The sequence below is a fragment of the Cloeon dipterum genome, chromosome 3, assembly GCF_949628265.1.
Source record: "Cloeon dipterum chromosome 3, ieCloDipt1.1, whole genome shotgun sequence".
Classification (NCBI taxonomy): Eukaryota; Metazoa; Arthropoda; class Insecta; order Ephemeroptera; family Baetidae; genus Cloeon; species Cloeon dipterum.
In genome coordinates this window covers 33,017,673-33,030,238 of record NC_088788.1, presented here as the reverse complement: position 1 = coordinate 33,030,238, position 12,566 = coordinate 33,017,673, and the positions used below count along the sequence as shown (strand labels likewise).

Sequence of the window (12,566 nt, the reverse complement as noted above, 5' to 3'; positions counted from 1 at the left end):
ACCAGTCAATGAGGCATGCAGCATGGCAACATGGCAACGTTTAGATCTACGATTGAGAACTTGAAATTAAAAAAAAACTCATTCATTACGATCTTTTCCCATCTATATGATAATATTATGTCAGCGTCAGCAGTACAACATTAAATTTTGCCCCTGAAAAATACCCAAATTAGTGGCCAAAAATGTTAATAAATTATGTATTTTTTCTTGAAAATATTCGAAAATTGCGCTATTGAAATTAACACCAGCAGGTCTCTTCTCCTTTCTTATTTCCTATTGGTGCATTGGTGGGCGTGTACATACATAACATATAAGCAGTCGTGTTTGTTGTTGTTATCCACTGCTCAGTGCTCACTGGTGCTCACCTCCTGAAGTAGAAGCAGAGTAGAAGACCAAACAAGACAGTGCTAAACGTTTGTCATTAAGCCGGGGCATTACGCTTCAGTGGTTTCTACCTTCGTTTATTGTGGATAAAAATATAATCAGAGATAAGTTTGAAAATGGCTTGCAATAATCTAGAAACGCAGGTCACGTCCATGCTTGACTCTGTCAACGACGTGGAAGACTTGAAATCATTGACAGATGAGCTTGAAGAGAACTTTTCTTTCTTGGTACATGCCTTATTATTTGAAAAATGATTTAATTTTAATTAAATTATGTAAATTGCAGCTTCAACATGAGGCGTGCTCGGTGTGTTCCGGATATTACGGACCTTGTTTTGGAGAGCCTATCTGCGCCACTTGCCATGTATTTCTTTACCCCGATGACCTTGACAAACCGCAGTCCATGGCCATGTGGGACAGTAATGTAAGCCCGCACTCTTCATAGCCTTTGACAGTCCACATGAAAAACAATAATAAATTAATGTTCAGGTTAAAGATGACGGTGATTCAGGAAACGACGAGCCAAATGATCCGACTTGTTTCTACAGCAACTTGGACAAACGACGAGTCAGCTTCAAAGCTTACTTGGATTCTACGCGCAGAGAGGAGGAGGAAGAGGAGGGTGAAGCTCCTCCACCACCACCACCACCACCGTAAACACTTTGGAAAAATCACAATTCTCTCGAATACACACACTTCTCGTTCTCGGTTGAATAGAGCGCTCAGTGTATAAGGAGGAAAACGAGAAGTTTGAGTTAACGACTATTTTATGATTGTTGCAAACTCTGCAGTTGTGATTTTTAATTGGGTCTCAAAAATTTCTACATTTTCAGACCTGCTGATAGACTGGCCGAAAGACTTGAATTGTTATCTGCCCCAAGGTTCCCAGAGTATCTTAAAATGAGCGCAAATGGTCTCATTGACAAGCTGCCTACTGAAGGTATTCCAGATAATTTATTTTATTTTTGTTAAAGCTTGCTTTCAAAGTGATTTGACTAAATTATTGATATTGTGTAGTATCCAATGAGAGATATCCCTGAATTGATTTATTACTTTCTGGAAATTATCCAATGACTCATTTACGGCTTGAGATAATGTTTTAAAAATTTCTCAACTTCCAGATGTCTTGTAGCTTTATTTTTGTTATTTTTTTCTTACGTCCAAAGAAGTGATTTTCTATTTCTTTACTAATTTTTGCCCAACTTGTGTTACAGTTCTGATGGTCGTGTTCAACTACCTGGACGACTTGTCCCTGTGTGCCGCGAGTGACGTGTGTCTCAGGTGGAGGAGACTTCTAGAGGCCAGTGCCAACAACAAACAGTGGAAAATTTACACTGAGAATCGCTGGCCTCTGTTCACGCCCCTTTTTGAGGTCAACAACTGGCCAGCCACGTTCAAGAAACTGTAATGAGTGTACAGTTTTGGCCCAACTGATTGCGACTAATTGTAAGAAACTTGTTACAGGGTTATCAGTGCCCCGTGCCAGCTGTGCCTGCAGCAGATGTCTGCGCAGTGTCAACCCAGTGGAAATGAAAACACGTGGCGGATCAAACGAATAAGATCTGAAATAAAAGGTAATGTTGAGCAATTTTTTGGTTACCGAATTCTAATTTATATGTCTGTTTATTTCAGCAATGCGTCAAGATCCTCAAGAAGGAATTCAGGCTATTCCGCTGGACAGCGGCTGTTTCCACTGGATCGCTTCCATTCTCGGCCCGCAGGGCTCCCCTTATTCTGGAGGCATATTTTATTTGTATCTGCAGGTGCACAACAGGTAAGAAGATTCTCTTTGGTTATTTTTCTCCTTTTTGAATTTATAAACACGGACAATAATGACTGCAGGAACAATTTTTGCACAGATTATTTGTGAATAACAATAAATTATAGCATTTTTTTACCAATAAAGCATCTGCTAATTCTGTATTTATTTCCTATTTATGTAATTATTTTTTTATTACGTTTTGTTGGATTTTAAATTAAAGGAATTTAATGTCAGTGAATACTTCATAAATTAAAAAAATGTAATACATAACCTCATCATGGTTAGTTCATTGGGAGAAATAGTTCCCCGTAACTGAAACAACCATAAATTATCATTATTTTAGCAATTGTGTCTATTTTAATTAAGTTGCATGTATTATTTCTTGCAGCTATCCAATGCACCCTCCTTTGGTGCGATTCATCACCAAGATTTTCCACCCAAACGTGTCTCGGCATGGTGACGTTGGCATCGACCTTATACATCACAACTGGTCCTTGGCCATGACTGTCGTTAAAGTTCTCATATCCGTGCAGAGCCTTTTGACTGATCCTTTCTGCCAGGTGTGTGCTCTCCAATTTTTTTTCTGGAACTTGTATTTAATGTTGTCGCGAAAAGGTGTGCATGGAGCCTAAAATTGGTGAGCTCTATCTGCACGACAAAAAGGCGTTTGAGCTGATGGCCCGCAACTGGACCTGGAAGTACGCCATGCACGATGCTCTCATGCCAAATGGAATTTAAGCAGCAGGTCAGAGATATTTTCAATTGCATAGGAATTATATTAAGTTGCTCTTTGTATTTTATATAACCACTCAGCTTCCAGAATAAGTTTAGATTTTTGCTATACGGCTATTTATTTTTAAAACTTGCTAAAACTAACCCATTTGGGAAATTTTTAATGTTTTTTCGGAACTTCAATTGAGTTGTCTCATTGAACAGTGCCCACAAACGAAAGCCCAGCAAAATTGCACAAAAACTGTATTTTAAAATAAATTTTGATATTTTGGGCCATTTTTTTAAAATCTGCGAAAGTGGTTTGTGAGATGGACGACCTGATAGCAAGCAACTTGCGTCATAAACGAGTCTCAGCAGGTGATGCTAAGTTCAGAAAAAGTGCCGCGATGTTATTGCTCCACTTGTGTCTTTTAATTGAAACACTAGACGTTTGTCAAATGAAATTTACGTACGGAGGCTAGAAACGTGGAAGTTGGAAAGCTTTCGCAATCCTCTCTAATCCCAATAGACTTGTCATGCCTATGCAAGCTAGTCAAACCTACTCAACCCCTAAACATCGCTCAGATTATCATGAAATCCATTTGGTCTTGTTAATCCTAACCTATTTTAAATTGTAATCTTGATAGCGTTGTTTAATATATTATTATAAATTGACTTCCTAATCTTGGGATTTTTAATTATATGAACAAACTCAATCATTTCGTATTTTGTAGAAAAGTCTTTTAATCACAATCAGTACTGTCTGATGTAATAGTAGTAATCCTGATCATCCGAACGCTGCTCTGCCTTCCTCTCAGCTCCCTTTTTGAAGAAGCGGTTATGCTCGATGGTCGAGTAAGCGTAACTGATGGCTTGCTTTGGCTCCTCTTTCTTCTTCTCATTCTCTTGTTGTTCCTTTTTCGGTTTGGCAGACTCCAGCTTTACGTTTTGCTCCTCGTCCTGCTTCTTGGCCTTGTAGTAGAAATCCCTGAAAGCCTCAAACAGCTTCTTTTGCTGCTCTTCGTCGCCTTTGTCCGCCTCCTCCCTGGTGTTGTCCCTTTCCTGTTTCTCAGCTGGCTTTTTGTCCACAGGAAAGCTGACCTGCTTTTCTTCTTGCCTCGCCCCCTCGTCGTGGTCTTTGAAGCCAAACTCTCCGAACCCATAGCCCTTGAAGTAGCCGTGTGCGCGAGTCTCGGCCAGGGCCAAGTCGTCCTGCACCTGCCCGCTGCCAACGTGCAACGTAGCCTGCAAAATAATTATCACGGAAATTATCTTTGCTTCAACTGCTATGGAAAGCGATAAGGAAATGGGTCATAAGCAAACTGCTGAGTCAGCGTTTTCAATGGAAAAAAGAACATTACTTTACACTTTTATATTTTATTATTATTTATTTATTAGAAAGCCTTAAATGTGATGGGGAGCTGATTACTTTCTGCTGCAGGGGTTGAGTGAAACATTGTTACTGGTATTTGTGGACTCGCAATTAGATATTGATTTAAATTTGTAAGTTCTGCGTTATGGAAAATATTTATTTCCTCGATTTTGGCTATCTCGCGTTGGTTAGTAAGTGAACAATTATGGAATATCGTTTGAGGTCAAAAAAATATTCTATAAGACTTTGACACTAGACTCTTACTGAAAACTTAAGTTAATGTGGTCATTTAAATTTTAGTTTTATATTCATTCTAACAGAAACAAATTTAATGTTCATATCACGTTATTTTCAACAATATTAATTAATTTTATGTCCTTTTTATGCACTTCGGCCTGTGGCGTGAGGGGATTGTCAAATAATAATGACCAATGACTTCAGTTATGTCTATGTTGACATTTTTTCTTGAAATCAAAATTAAATCAAGTAAGAGTGATCCTCGGTTAGGATTACTCAAAATGTGACAGCAATCCTAAACGCTGCCCCATGAATTAAAAAGGGGCAACGTGTATATGAAGGGAATTTGTGCTTCGTCTAGATTCAACAGAAACTAATAACAGTTGTTTTCTTTCTCTCTATTAATGATGAAATTTGAGCGAACTGAAATTTATGTGATAGGTGGATTTAATTATGATAATAGGGGATTGAATTTTGGGGTCGTGCTAACAATTTAATTCTATCAAACCTATGTAATTCAAATGTTTAAATTCACTATAAAATCTGACAAGATAAATAAATTCTAATTAATTGAGCAAATATTGTATTTAAATTAAACAAACCATACTTACCAAGAGCAGAATCAGAAGTGTTACCGGAGTAGAGTGCATCTTGACTTGATGTGCCTTCGAGACTTGAAACAACAGCTTATATACTTCGCCGCAGCCCCTCCTTCCCAGGTGCATCTGCAACTTCTCCAAAGATCACTTTCCAAATACTTGGTTATCGAATGCTAGAATTTTCATTTTCATTCATTCGTCCAATTAAAATATATTCGTTTGTCAGTGTACTCATTTAATTCAGTTGTATGCCGACAATGCTGACAACTTAAGATCTCTTCTGATCAAGACTGAGTCACATCGTGTGTGTGTGTGTGTGTTTTTAATCTAAGCAGAGCAATTTTTACAACGGCTTCACGCTTGCAACCGGTTTTGCACTTTCGACTGATGGCACTGATCTTCTTATTTTAACTCTCTTGGAGAAAGCTCACATATAATTTCAGTTACCGCGTCTGCTCGTTTTTGGTATTGTTAATTGAAAGCGGAAAATACGTGCGCAGTTGAAAATTCAGGTCGACTTTCCTTGTCAGTTCGTTGATAACAGAGGTCAGTTTTTTTATTTTATTGCGCATTTTGCTGTCGTGGGTGTCAGTATTTAAGCACTGGCGGACCCTGTCACGACATTATTCACTATCGAAATGTTGTTACTGCGTGAAGGTTCACTTCTTGGGGTAAGAGAATTTTCTTTTTGAAACTTTAGAACTTTAATTGTTACATTTAATAGTCTATTTTGTAATTATATATATTTTTATATTTTAGCTTATTATAAACTGAATTTTAAGACAAAAAATTATCGATATCCATTTTCATTCATGGAATAGATTAAATCTACGCGAATATTAAATAAATGTTTTTATAAGATTCAATAAATCTCTTTCCTCTTTTCTTTGGGTGGTCAGTTAGAAAATAGAAAATCTTATTCAAAATTATATATCATTCATCTTTGCATCTGAATTTTTTAAAAATATTGAAAGTGATCAGAGTGGTAAATACAGCCGAGCCTTTTAATTAAAAGAATTAAAAAATTGACAGCTGATTTTGGTTTTTACCACTGGAGCCTATGCCCGGTCCGCGAAATCGATTAAGGAGGTATTTCCCGTCGTCCTGATGGCCAGGGACGAAGAGGCCGCTCCACCTGAAGCTTCTGCTCCTCCTGAATCCAGCACCCCTGACACACCCACAGACAGCAATCAAGAAGGCAAGTATTACGGCGGCTATCCTGGCATAGGGGGGTATCCTGGAGCTGGATTCCCACCAGGGATAGGCGGATATCCACCTTTCGGCGGCGGCTTCCCTCCTGGAGGTGGATTTGGTGGCTTTCCTGGTGCTGGCTTTCCTGGTGGCTTTCCCGGCGCCGGCTACCCTGGTGGTTTTCCTGGTATCGGCTACCCTGGTGGATTTCCCGGTGCCGGCTACCCTGGTGGATTTCCATTCCCAGGCCGCTTCCCCCCTTATGGTGTGCCCTACAACCCCTACTGGGGCAGGAACCAACCAGGCCAACCGCAAGCCTCCACAGCTGAAGCTTCGCCCAGTAATAATGAGTGAATACAATTTATGAAAGTCAAAAGTGTGTGTTTGTATTTTAACATTTTTATTTCTACAGTGACAATAAATTAATTACCCATTTTATCCCTTCCTGGTCTTTGCTAAACATGTCCTTTGAGTTCAATCTTTTTGAAAGTCCAATGGCATTATTGTGAAATTCTTTCATCCATAAATTATACAACTGACAGTGAATTTTCTGGCAGGGAAAACTAGGTTTCAAATAAAAATTGAATAAGAATAAAACAGTTGATAGTTGTGAACATATTGTTCTGGTGTAAAATAAACTTTTTGTGTCGTTTTGATTAAGCTGATTTTTTACAGTGTTTCTAAGGTAAAATAAAGAAATGTAAATAGAGCATGAAAACTTTGTAATTTACAGACGTGGAATTCTATAGGAAGCAGTATTTTTCTTATTTCAAGATAGAGCTCAATAAAAAAAATGAATTTTAATATCAATTGATGTAAAATGGCTATATTTTAACAGAAATAAAACCTAGAGATTTGAAGCAGAGAGATAAAAGAAAAATAAAAAAATCCCTGGCCAACATAATTCTCACTGCAATTTCAAAATTGTAAATATCGCTTATTTCTAATTTTTCTCAATTGATGATGCAGTTCCAGAAATTGATGCAGGAAGTATTGGGCGTATTACACATTTAGTCAACAAATAATTAAACACCCATATTTATCGAGTCTTCTCAACATAATATCTCGTTGAGCGCACAAGTGAGCATCGTTTTTAACGTGTCAGCCTTAATATTAGAAAATCAATTGGGAATTTAAGCTGTGGTTTGGTACCAATTCCCAATAGAATATGTTCTGACCCTCAGCAGATAATAATTTATCGTGTTAGTTCATAACGTTGGTGCAGGGTTGCTGCACATAGTTGAGAGCAAATCCGCGGTTAGACTGGTCATTCGGGAATTCTACATTGTTTGTGTGGTATATAATCCGGAACGGCTTCACTGTACCTGCAACAAATTAAGTCATGGAGTTAAATTTGCTCTCCTAACTGACAGTTAAGATGAAGAATACATAAAAAATATATCTTCGTGAAGGCGTATATATGTAGTGTTTGGTTAAAAAATAATTTATTTGTGGTTGACTCACTAAAGACTGTGGCCGGCACGGTGGAGACCTCGGAATTGAAGGTGCCGCCGCAAATGCGGTCGGTGCATGTAGGCTCGATGCTGGGCGCTCGGCCCGCGTTCGCGGCGCAAGGGATGATTATCCAGTCTCCGTTGCACGAGTTGGGCCCCACGGAGCCTACCATCGACGTCACCTGGTTCTGTCCTGTTGTCTGTCCGCTCAGACTGAATGACCGAGAACGGTTGTTCACTGAAATTAAAAATAACGTGATTAAATGATTTTGCATAGAACTAACACAGTTTTTATAAGAGTAAAAATAATATAAGAGTAAATAATGCCTTTCAAATTCCGTGGAAAATGATTTGAAAATAAATGATTGAATTTTAATCTTCTATTTATCATCAAATAGTCAGCAGTACTGCACTCAAAAAGGTACTATAAAACCGTTCGATTGAATTGCCCGTTTCCCCTGCTATAATTCAACGTAAAGAGCAAATAAATCGAATTGGCTTTTGCCATTATTGCATCATTATTTTCCACCGGGCAACAACAAATCAATTGCACAACAACAATCAATCTCAATTAAGCGCTAAAAAGCGGCGGTGCTGGGGCGGAGAGAAGTGAGACTCGTTATTTATTCATTTGCAATTCAAAAGCAATATTCCGCACCATTGCTGTTTTTTTTACTCTTTTCCTATCAGGGCTTTTGCGCACAAATAAATGGAACTTTTAGGAGCGAAAGCACTTCAGCCAACGCAAATCAAAATCAACGTCAACGTGAATTCGCTCTAAACTTGAAAATCCAAATTTTTTCCGTAGTGATTTGTTGGCCTCTCAGTTAATCTTTAGAAACTCTATATAAAATTCAAAGGGACGGTAATTGAAAAGGAGAAAAAGCGGAATCGTTCAGGAAGCACTTTGATAAAAAGTTGTACCTGCTGATGAAGGTTTGAAATTGAAAACTCGTTGACGTTCCTTATTAATTTTTACCGTGGGCCGCTCATTTTCATTAAATCCACGTTTTTATCAGGAAACAATCCAATAAAAATTGTATGGCTCAAAATTATATCACCTAAATCAATTAATTCCCCCCAAGATGGAAGGTACAAACGACGAAAAATTGCGGACTCACCTGGATCAGGGGCTGTGGTGTACTGGATGCCGCAGAAGTTACGCTCCATGCGGATGCAGATGCTGTAGTCCTGGTTGCTGAGCTGCAGGCCCATGCCCGAGTCGTAGTTGAAGGAGCGAATCTGTCCGGTGACGCCGGTGTGGTACTGCATGCAGCCGTCCTCCGCCTTGTAGTTGCTCTGGCACGGAATTTGCGAGATGCGCACCTTCCAGTTTCGCGGGTACGCCGGCCCTGACGTCACAAAGGTCAGGGTCACCGGACTGGTGTAGCCAGCACCCGCATCTACATACACTAAAGGGACAAAATATGCTCCTGTTAGGGATATATCCACGGAGATTTTGGTTTCGCTTGGAAAGGGGAATTGATTGAAATTTCTATTTAATAATTTATTTTATTCAAAATTCCAACGGCTTACTGTGATTTCCAGTGTTGGTGCCACAGATGGCCGGCACTGGACTGCCACCTGATACGATGAACTGATCATTGCTGCACACGTGGTTGATGATTTCCGGCCCTCCTATCATGAACTGGTCAAAATCTAACCTGAGATGATCATAAAATTCGTTAAAATTAAAAAATAACATTTTTCTTATCAAGTAGCTTAAAATAAAATTCACTGCAGACGTTAATATTGAGACTGACATAAAAAAGCAATAATAAGCTATTTAGAAATAATTTAGATATTTGTAATTTACAACTACACGACAATTTTAACCACCTAAGTTGGCATATATCAGGGTGTCTCTTGTGGACGGTGAGTTGGCACGAGCCAGTGCCGTCGTAGGGCCCAGGGTAGCCGCTGTTTACAAAATAGGTTGAGTTCTGGTATGTTGTCTGGCCGCACGTCACGATGACTGTAAAGTTTTAGCCTCGTTAGAGCGATCCTTGTGCGCCAATCAGACGGCCACGCTTTTTACAATTTTATTTGTGTGGTCTGATTGCCCTGCAAGAGTTCAATTTTTTAAACTTACAAACGCAACAAACACCGAAGCCGCCGGCGCAGGGGCCGCTGGCGACGCCACCCCTTTCGATGCACTCGCGGGCCGCGAGACAGGTGCCGTTGTCGCCGGACACGGCGCCGCACTCGAGGTTCTCGAAGCGCACCACCGAGAACAGCGAGAGGACTGGAACAGAGGAAAGAGCCCCGTGGGAATCAGCGAGGGCGGCAGGTGTAGCAGGGATTAAAGTGCTGCCAAGACAATGGGAGCAAATTATGCGGCTAATAAAGCTTTTGATAGATGATCTAATTAGAGCTTAGCTTTCCCTCCAGGCTCTGAAGGGGGAATGTTCGCAGAGCAAGTTATTTTGGTCGTACCAGGCAGGGAAAACATCAATGAAAAAGATCGCTCCTGTTCTGGGAATTCTGTGATTGCGTTATTTCGCAGGAAATTGGTCGTCAAAAGGGACGGCTGGATCAATTCTTACATTTATTTTATTGTTAGAACACTCGAATTACAAGAAAAATTAATTGCGTGAAACCCTGAAAAATAACTCATTCAGCACTTCAGAGGTTTCCAGTTTCAATTCTTGAGGAAATATAAGCTTTAATTCAATATATTTCATTTTGGAGTGGAGGAAAATAAGAAAATTGCTGCCCATGACGAGAGCGTGCGAGAAAATTTGTATCGTCTCTTGTCTTCTATTCAAAATTCAAATTTGTAGATGAATTGAATAAAATTTGTCACAGTAAGCATACATCAAAGTTAAACCCATTCAACGCTATAATTAATTGGAGCGTATAAAATACGCATGAACGAATGAATGCAAATATTGAATATTTTGTCAATACTTTTCACATAAATTGCAAAATTTGTATTAATATTTGAAAAAGAGTACACTAATATTTGAAGGCTGAATTGAATGAGGTATTCATGATGCTGATGACTATTCATTACATTCCGAAAATTGTCGTTTCATCAGTGCATCTCTCAATAATCAATATGCATCATTAATTTTGGAACATACGCTCAAATGGACCTCAACCTCACAGGCGAAATTACAAAAAACAGTGGATATTTAACGAATAAGCCTTGGTTATAGAGATGATTATAATGTATTAATTCTTAAAATTTTTACGATATATTCATTCATTCATTCTTTAGGACAACTAACTGTCAGGGAAAATAATCATTCGGCTAGTGTTTGTTTAAAAAATCATTATATTTTGTTTCAATCCACGCCTATTGTTTTTCAATAAAATAAAAACCAAATAATAACAATTTTCTGGTGTCAACTCACATCTGGACTGTCTGGTGGGGTTGACGCTGTGTTCAACAGAGTTGTGCTTGGCGTACGGCGATCGCTGTTTGCGCTGCACCGGCTGCGGCGGGAGGAAACTGACGTGCTGGTTTGCGACGTTGGACGGCGCGGCCAGGTAGTCGTCCACGTTCACCTTGTGCTTGAGGGCGCGCTTCGGGCCGCGCATCATCTTCTTGGAGCGATGGTGCTGGTCTCCGGGGCCGAGAGAGGCCCCCGCTGCGCACGCGACGAGGAGGGCGAGGGCCGCAAAGAGGCCCAGGCGTTGCATTGCTGGATGAGGACACACGAGTGAAGCGGAGTGTGCGGCGCCACGCTTTTTCAAGCCGCCAGCCGCACGCTCCGCTGGCAACAAGTGCGTGAGCAGCAGCTGGAGAAACGCCGCACTTCTAATTGTTCTTTCTCGGTGATAATGCACAAACGAAAACACCAGTGTGATAATGCCGAATGTAACAAAGGGGAAAGTGCAGAGCACACGCCACACACGCGCTGCTGCCTGCGAGACAATCTGCGCCACGTTAATTTGGGCATTTTTGGATTGTCTCTAGATGCTCAGGAAGACTGTTTTCTTATGATATAAAAACAACATTATCATCAAAGCTTATTAACCGTGATAAAAAAAAAATCAAATTTCAAGTAACCTTTTTACGTTGTATTGGTTGGATTGGCATCAAACTGGACTGACAGCGTTTTAACCTTAAAATGTAGGGATGTGTCTGCTGCACGACCTTTTTGAAGCTACCATTGAATTTGTTAATTTCCTCTATCTCTATTTTCAATCAGGACTCATTCATTTGGTTGTTATCACACTTTTCCAGCTCTTCCAGAAATCAGATCTATTCTCCTGTTTTCATTAACTTTCTTCTAAAAAGATGTGATGTGTTTTATGACCAGAAAAGCGATCTCATTGGATTCGTTGAGCCTGTAGTGATGTGCACCAAGTTCAACATTTTAAATTTTGCAAATTGACAGTTTTAGCGGGCTCAGTTTGAAAAGCTTTTCAGAATCTTTTTAAAAATAAAATTCAAATAATAAAATTTGAAGAAGTGTCACAGGTTTGGAGGACAAAATTGGCATGAAATCAAGCAAAATCCATTAAATTTGTACCAGACTTCAGTTTTTACTAGTAGATTTTGCGTTATAAAAATTGCTCGACAAATATATTCATTTTTACTGGGTTTGCAGGGTGATTTTGGAAAACTTTGAGACCTCCCCGTGGTGCAATTTCAAAGATAATGTGTTTGTTTTAGATTCTTCTCGCCGAACCGATCAAACTAACGCCAAATTTGATATCCTAGGTTATGGTCAAAGGTCCCTGCTGTTTGTTTTGGTTTTTAATTAAAATTTTAGAAATGATCTTATGATTTTGGAATTTTCAAATGTGATTTAAAGTTGTCTCATAACATGTGCATGAATTTGTGTGAAAATTTCAGTGTGTTAATTTGTTTCGTTTTTTAGAAAATCCAATTCAAAATTAAAT

At 39.3% G+C, this 12,566-nt stretch overlaps 4 protein-coding genes across 4 annotated transcripts; 2 read left to right on the top strand and 2 right to left on the bottom strand.

Moving 5' to 3' along the window:
- The first annotated feature begins 378 nt into the window (after positions 1 to 378).
- On the top strand, positions 379 to 5,044 carry morgue (modifier of rpr and grim, ubiquitously expressed). Its single transcript, XM_065482226.1, has 9 exons — positions 379 to 611; positions 670 to 807; positions 873 to 1,036; positions 1,217 to 1,323; positions 1,598 to 1,787; positions 1,848 to 1,957; positions 2,016 to 2,157; positions 2,534 to 2,705; positions 2,761 to 5,044. The coding sequence occupies exons 1-9, from the start codon at positions 501 to 503 to the stop codon at positions 2,881 to 2,883; spliced, it is 1,257 nt and encodes a 418-aa protein (XP_065338298.1). The 5' UTR covers positions 379 to 500; the 3' UTR covers positions 2,884 to 5,044.
- LOC135938545 (uncharacterized) lies at positions 3,576 to 5,207 on the bottom strand. The gene is made up of 2 exons (XM_065482228.1): positions 5,077 to 5,207; positions 3,576 to 4,101 (listed from the first exon to the last, which is right to left on the bottom strand). Exons 1-2 carry the CDS (start codon positions 5,188 to 5,190, stop codon positions 3,610 to 3,612), a joined length of 606 nt encoding a protein of 201 aa, XP_065338300.1. The 5' UTR covers positions 5,191 to 5,207; the 3' UTR covers positions 3,576 to 3,609.
- Positions 5,208 to 5,526: 319 nt separating this feature from the next.
- On the top strand, positions 5,527 to 6,693 carry LOC135938546 (galectin-3-like). The gene is made up of 2 exons (XM_065482229.1): positions 5,527 to 5,735; positions 6,097 to 6,693. The coding sequence occupies exons 1-2, from the start codon at positions 5,703 to 5,705 to the stop codon at positions 6,607 to 6,609; spliced, it is 546 nt and encodes a 181-aa protein (XP_065338301.1). The 5' UTR covers positions 5,527 to 5,702; the 3' UTR covers positions 6,610 to 6,693.
- LOC135938542 (uncharacterized) lies at positions 6,635 to 12,079 on the bottom strand. Its single transcript, XM_065482224.1, has 7 exons — positions 11,069 to 12,079; positions 9,802 to 9,954; positions 9,549 to 9,684; positions 9,246 to 9,373; positions 8,831 to 9,121; positions 7,720 to 7,947; positions 6,635 to 7,580 (listed from the first exon to the last, which is right to left on the bottom strand). The coding sequence occupies exons 1-7, from the start codon at positions 11,355 to 11,357 to the stop codon at positions 7,459 to 7,461; spliced, it is 1,347 nt and encodes a 448-aa protein (XP_065338296.1). The 5' UTR covers positions 11,358 to 12,079; the 3' UTR covers positions 6,635 to 7,458.
- Between the last annotated feature and the right edge of the window lie 487 nt (positions 12,080 to 12,566).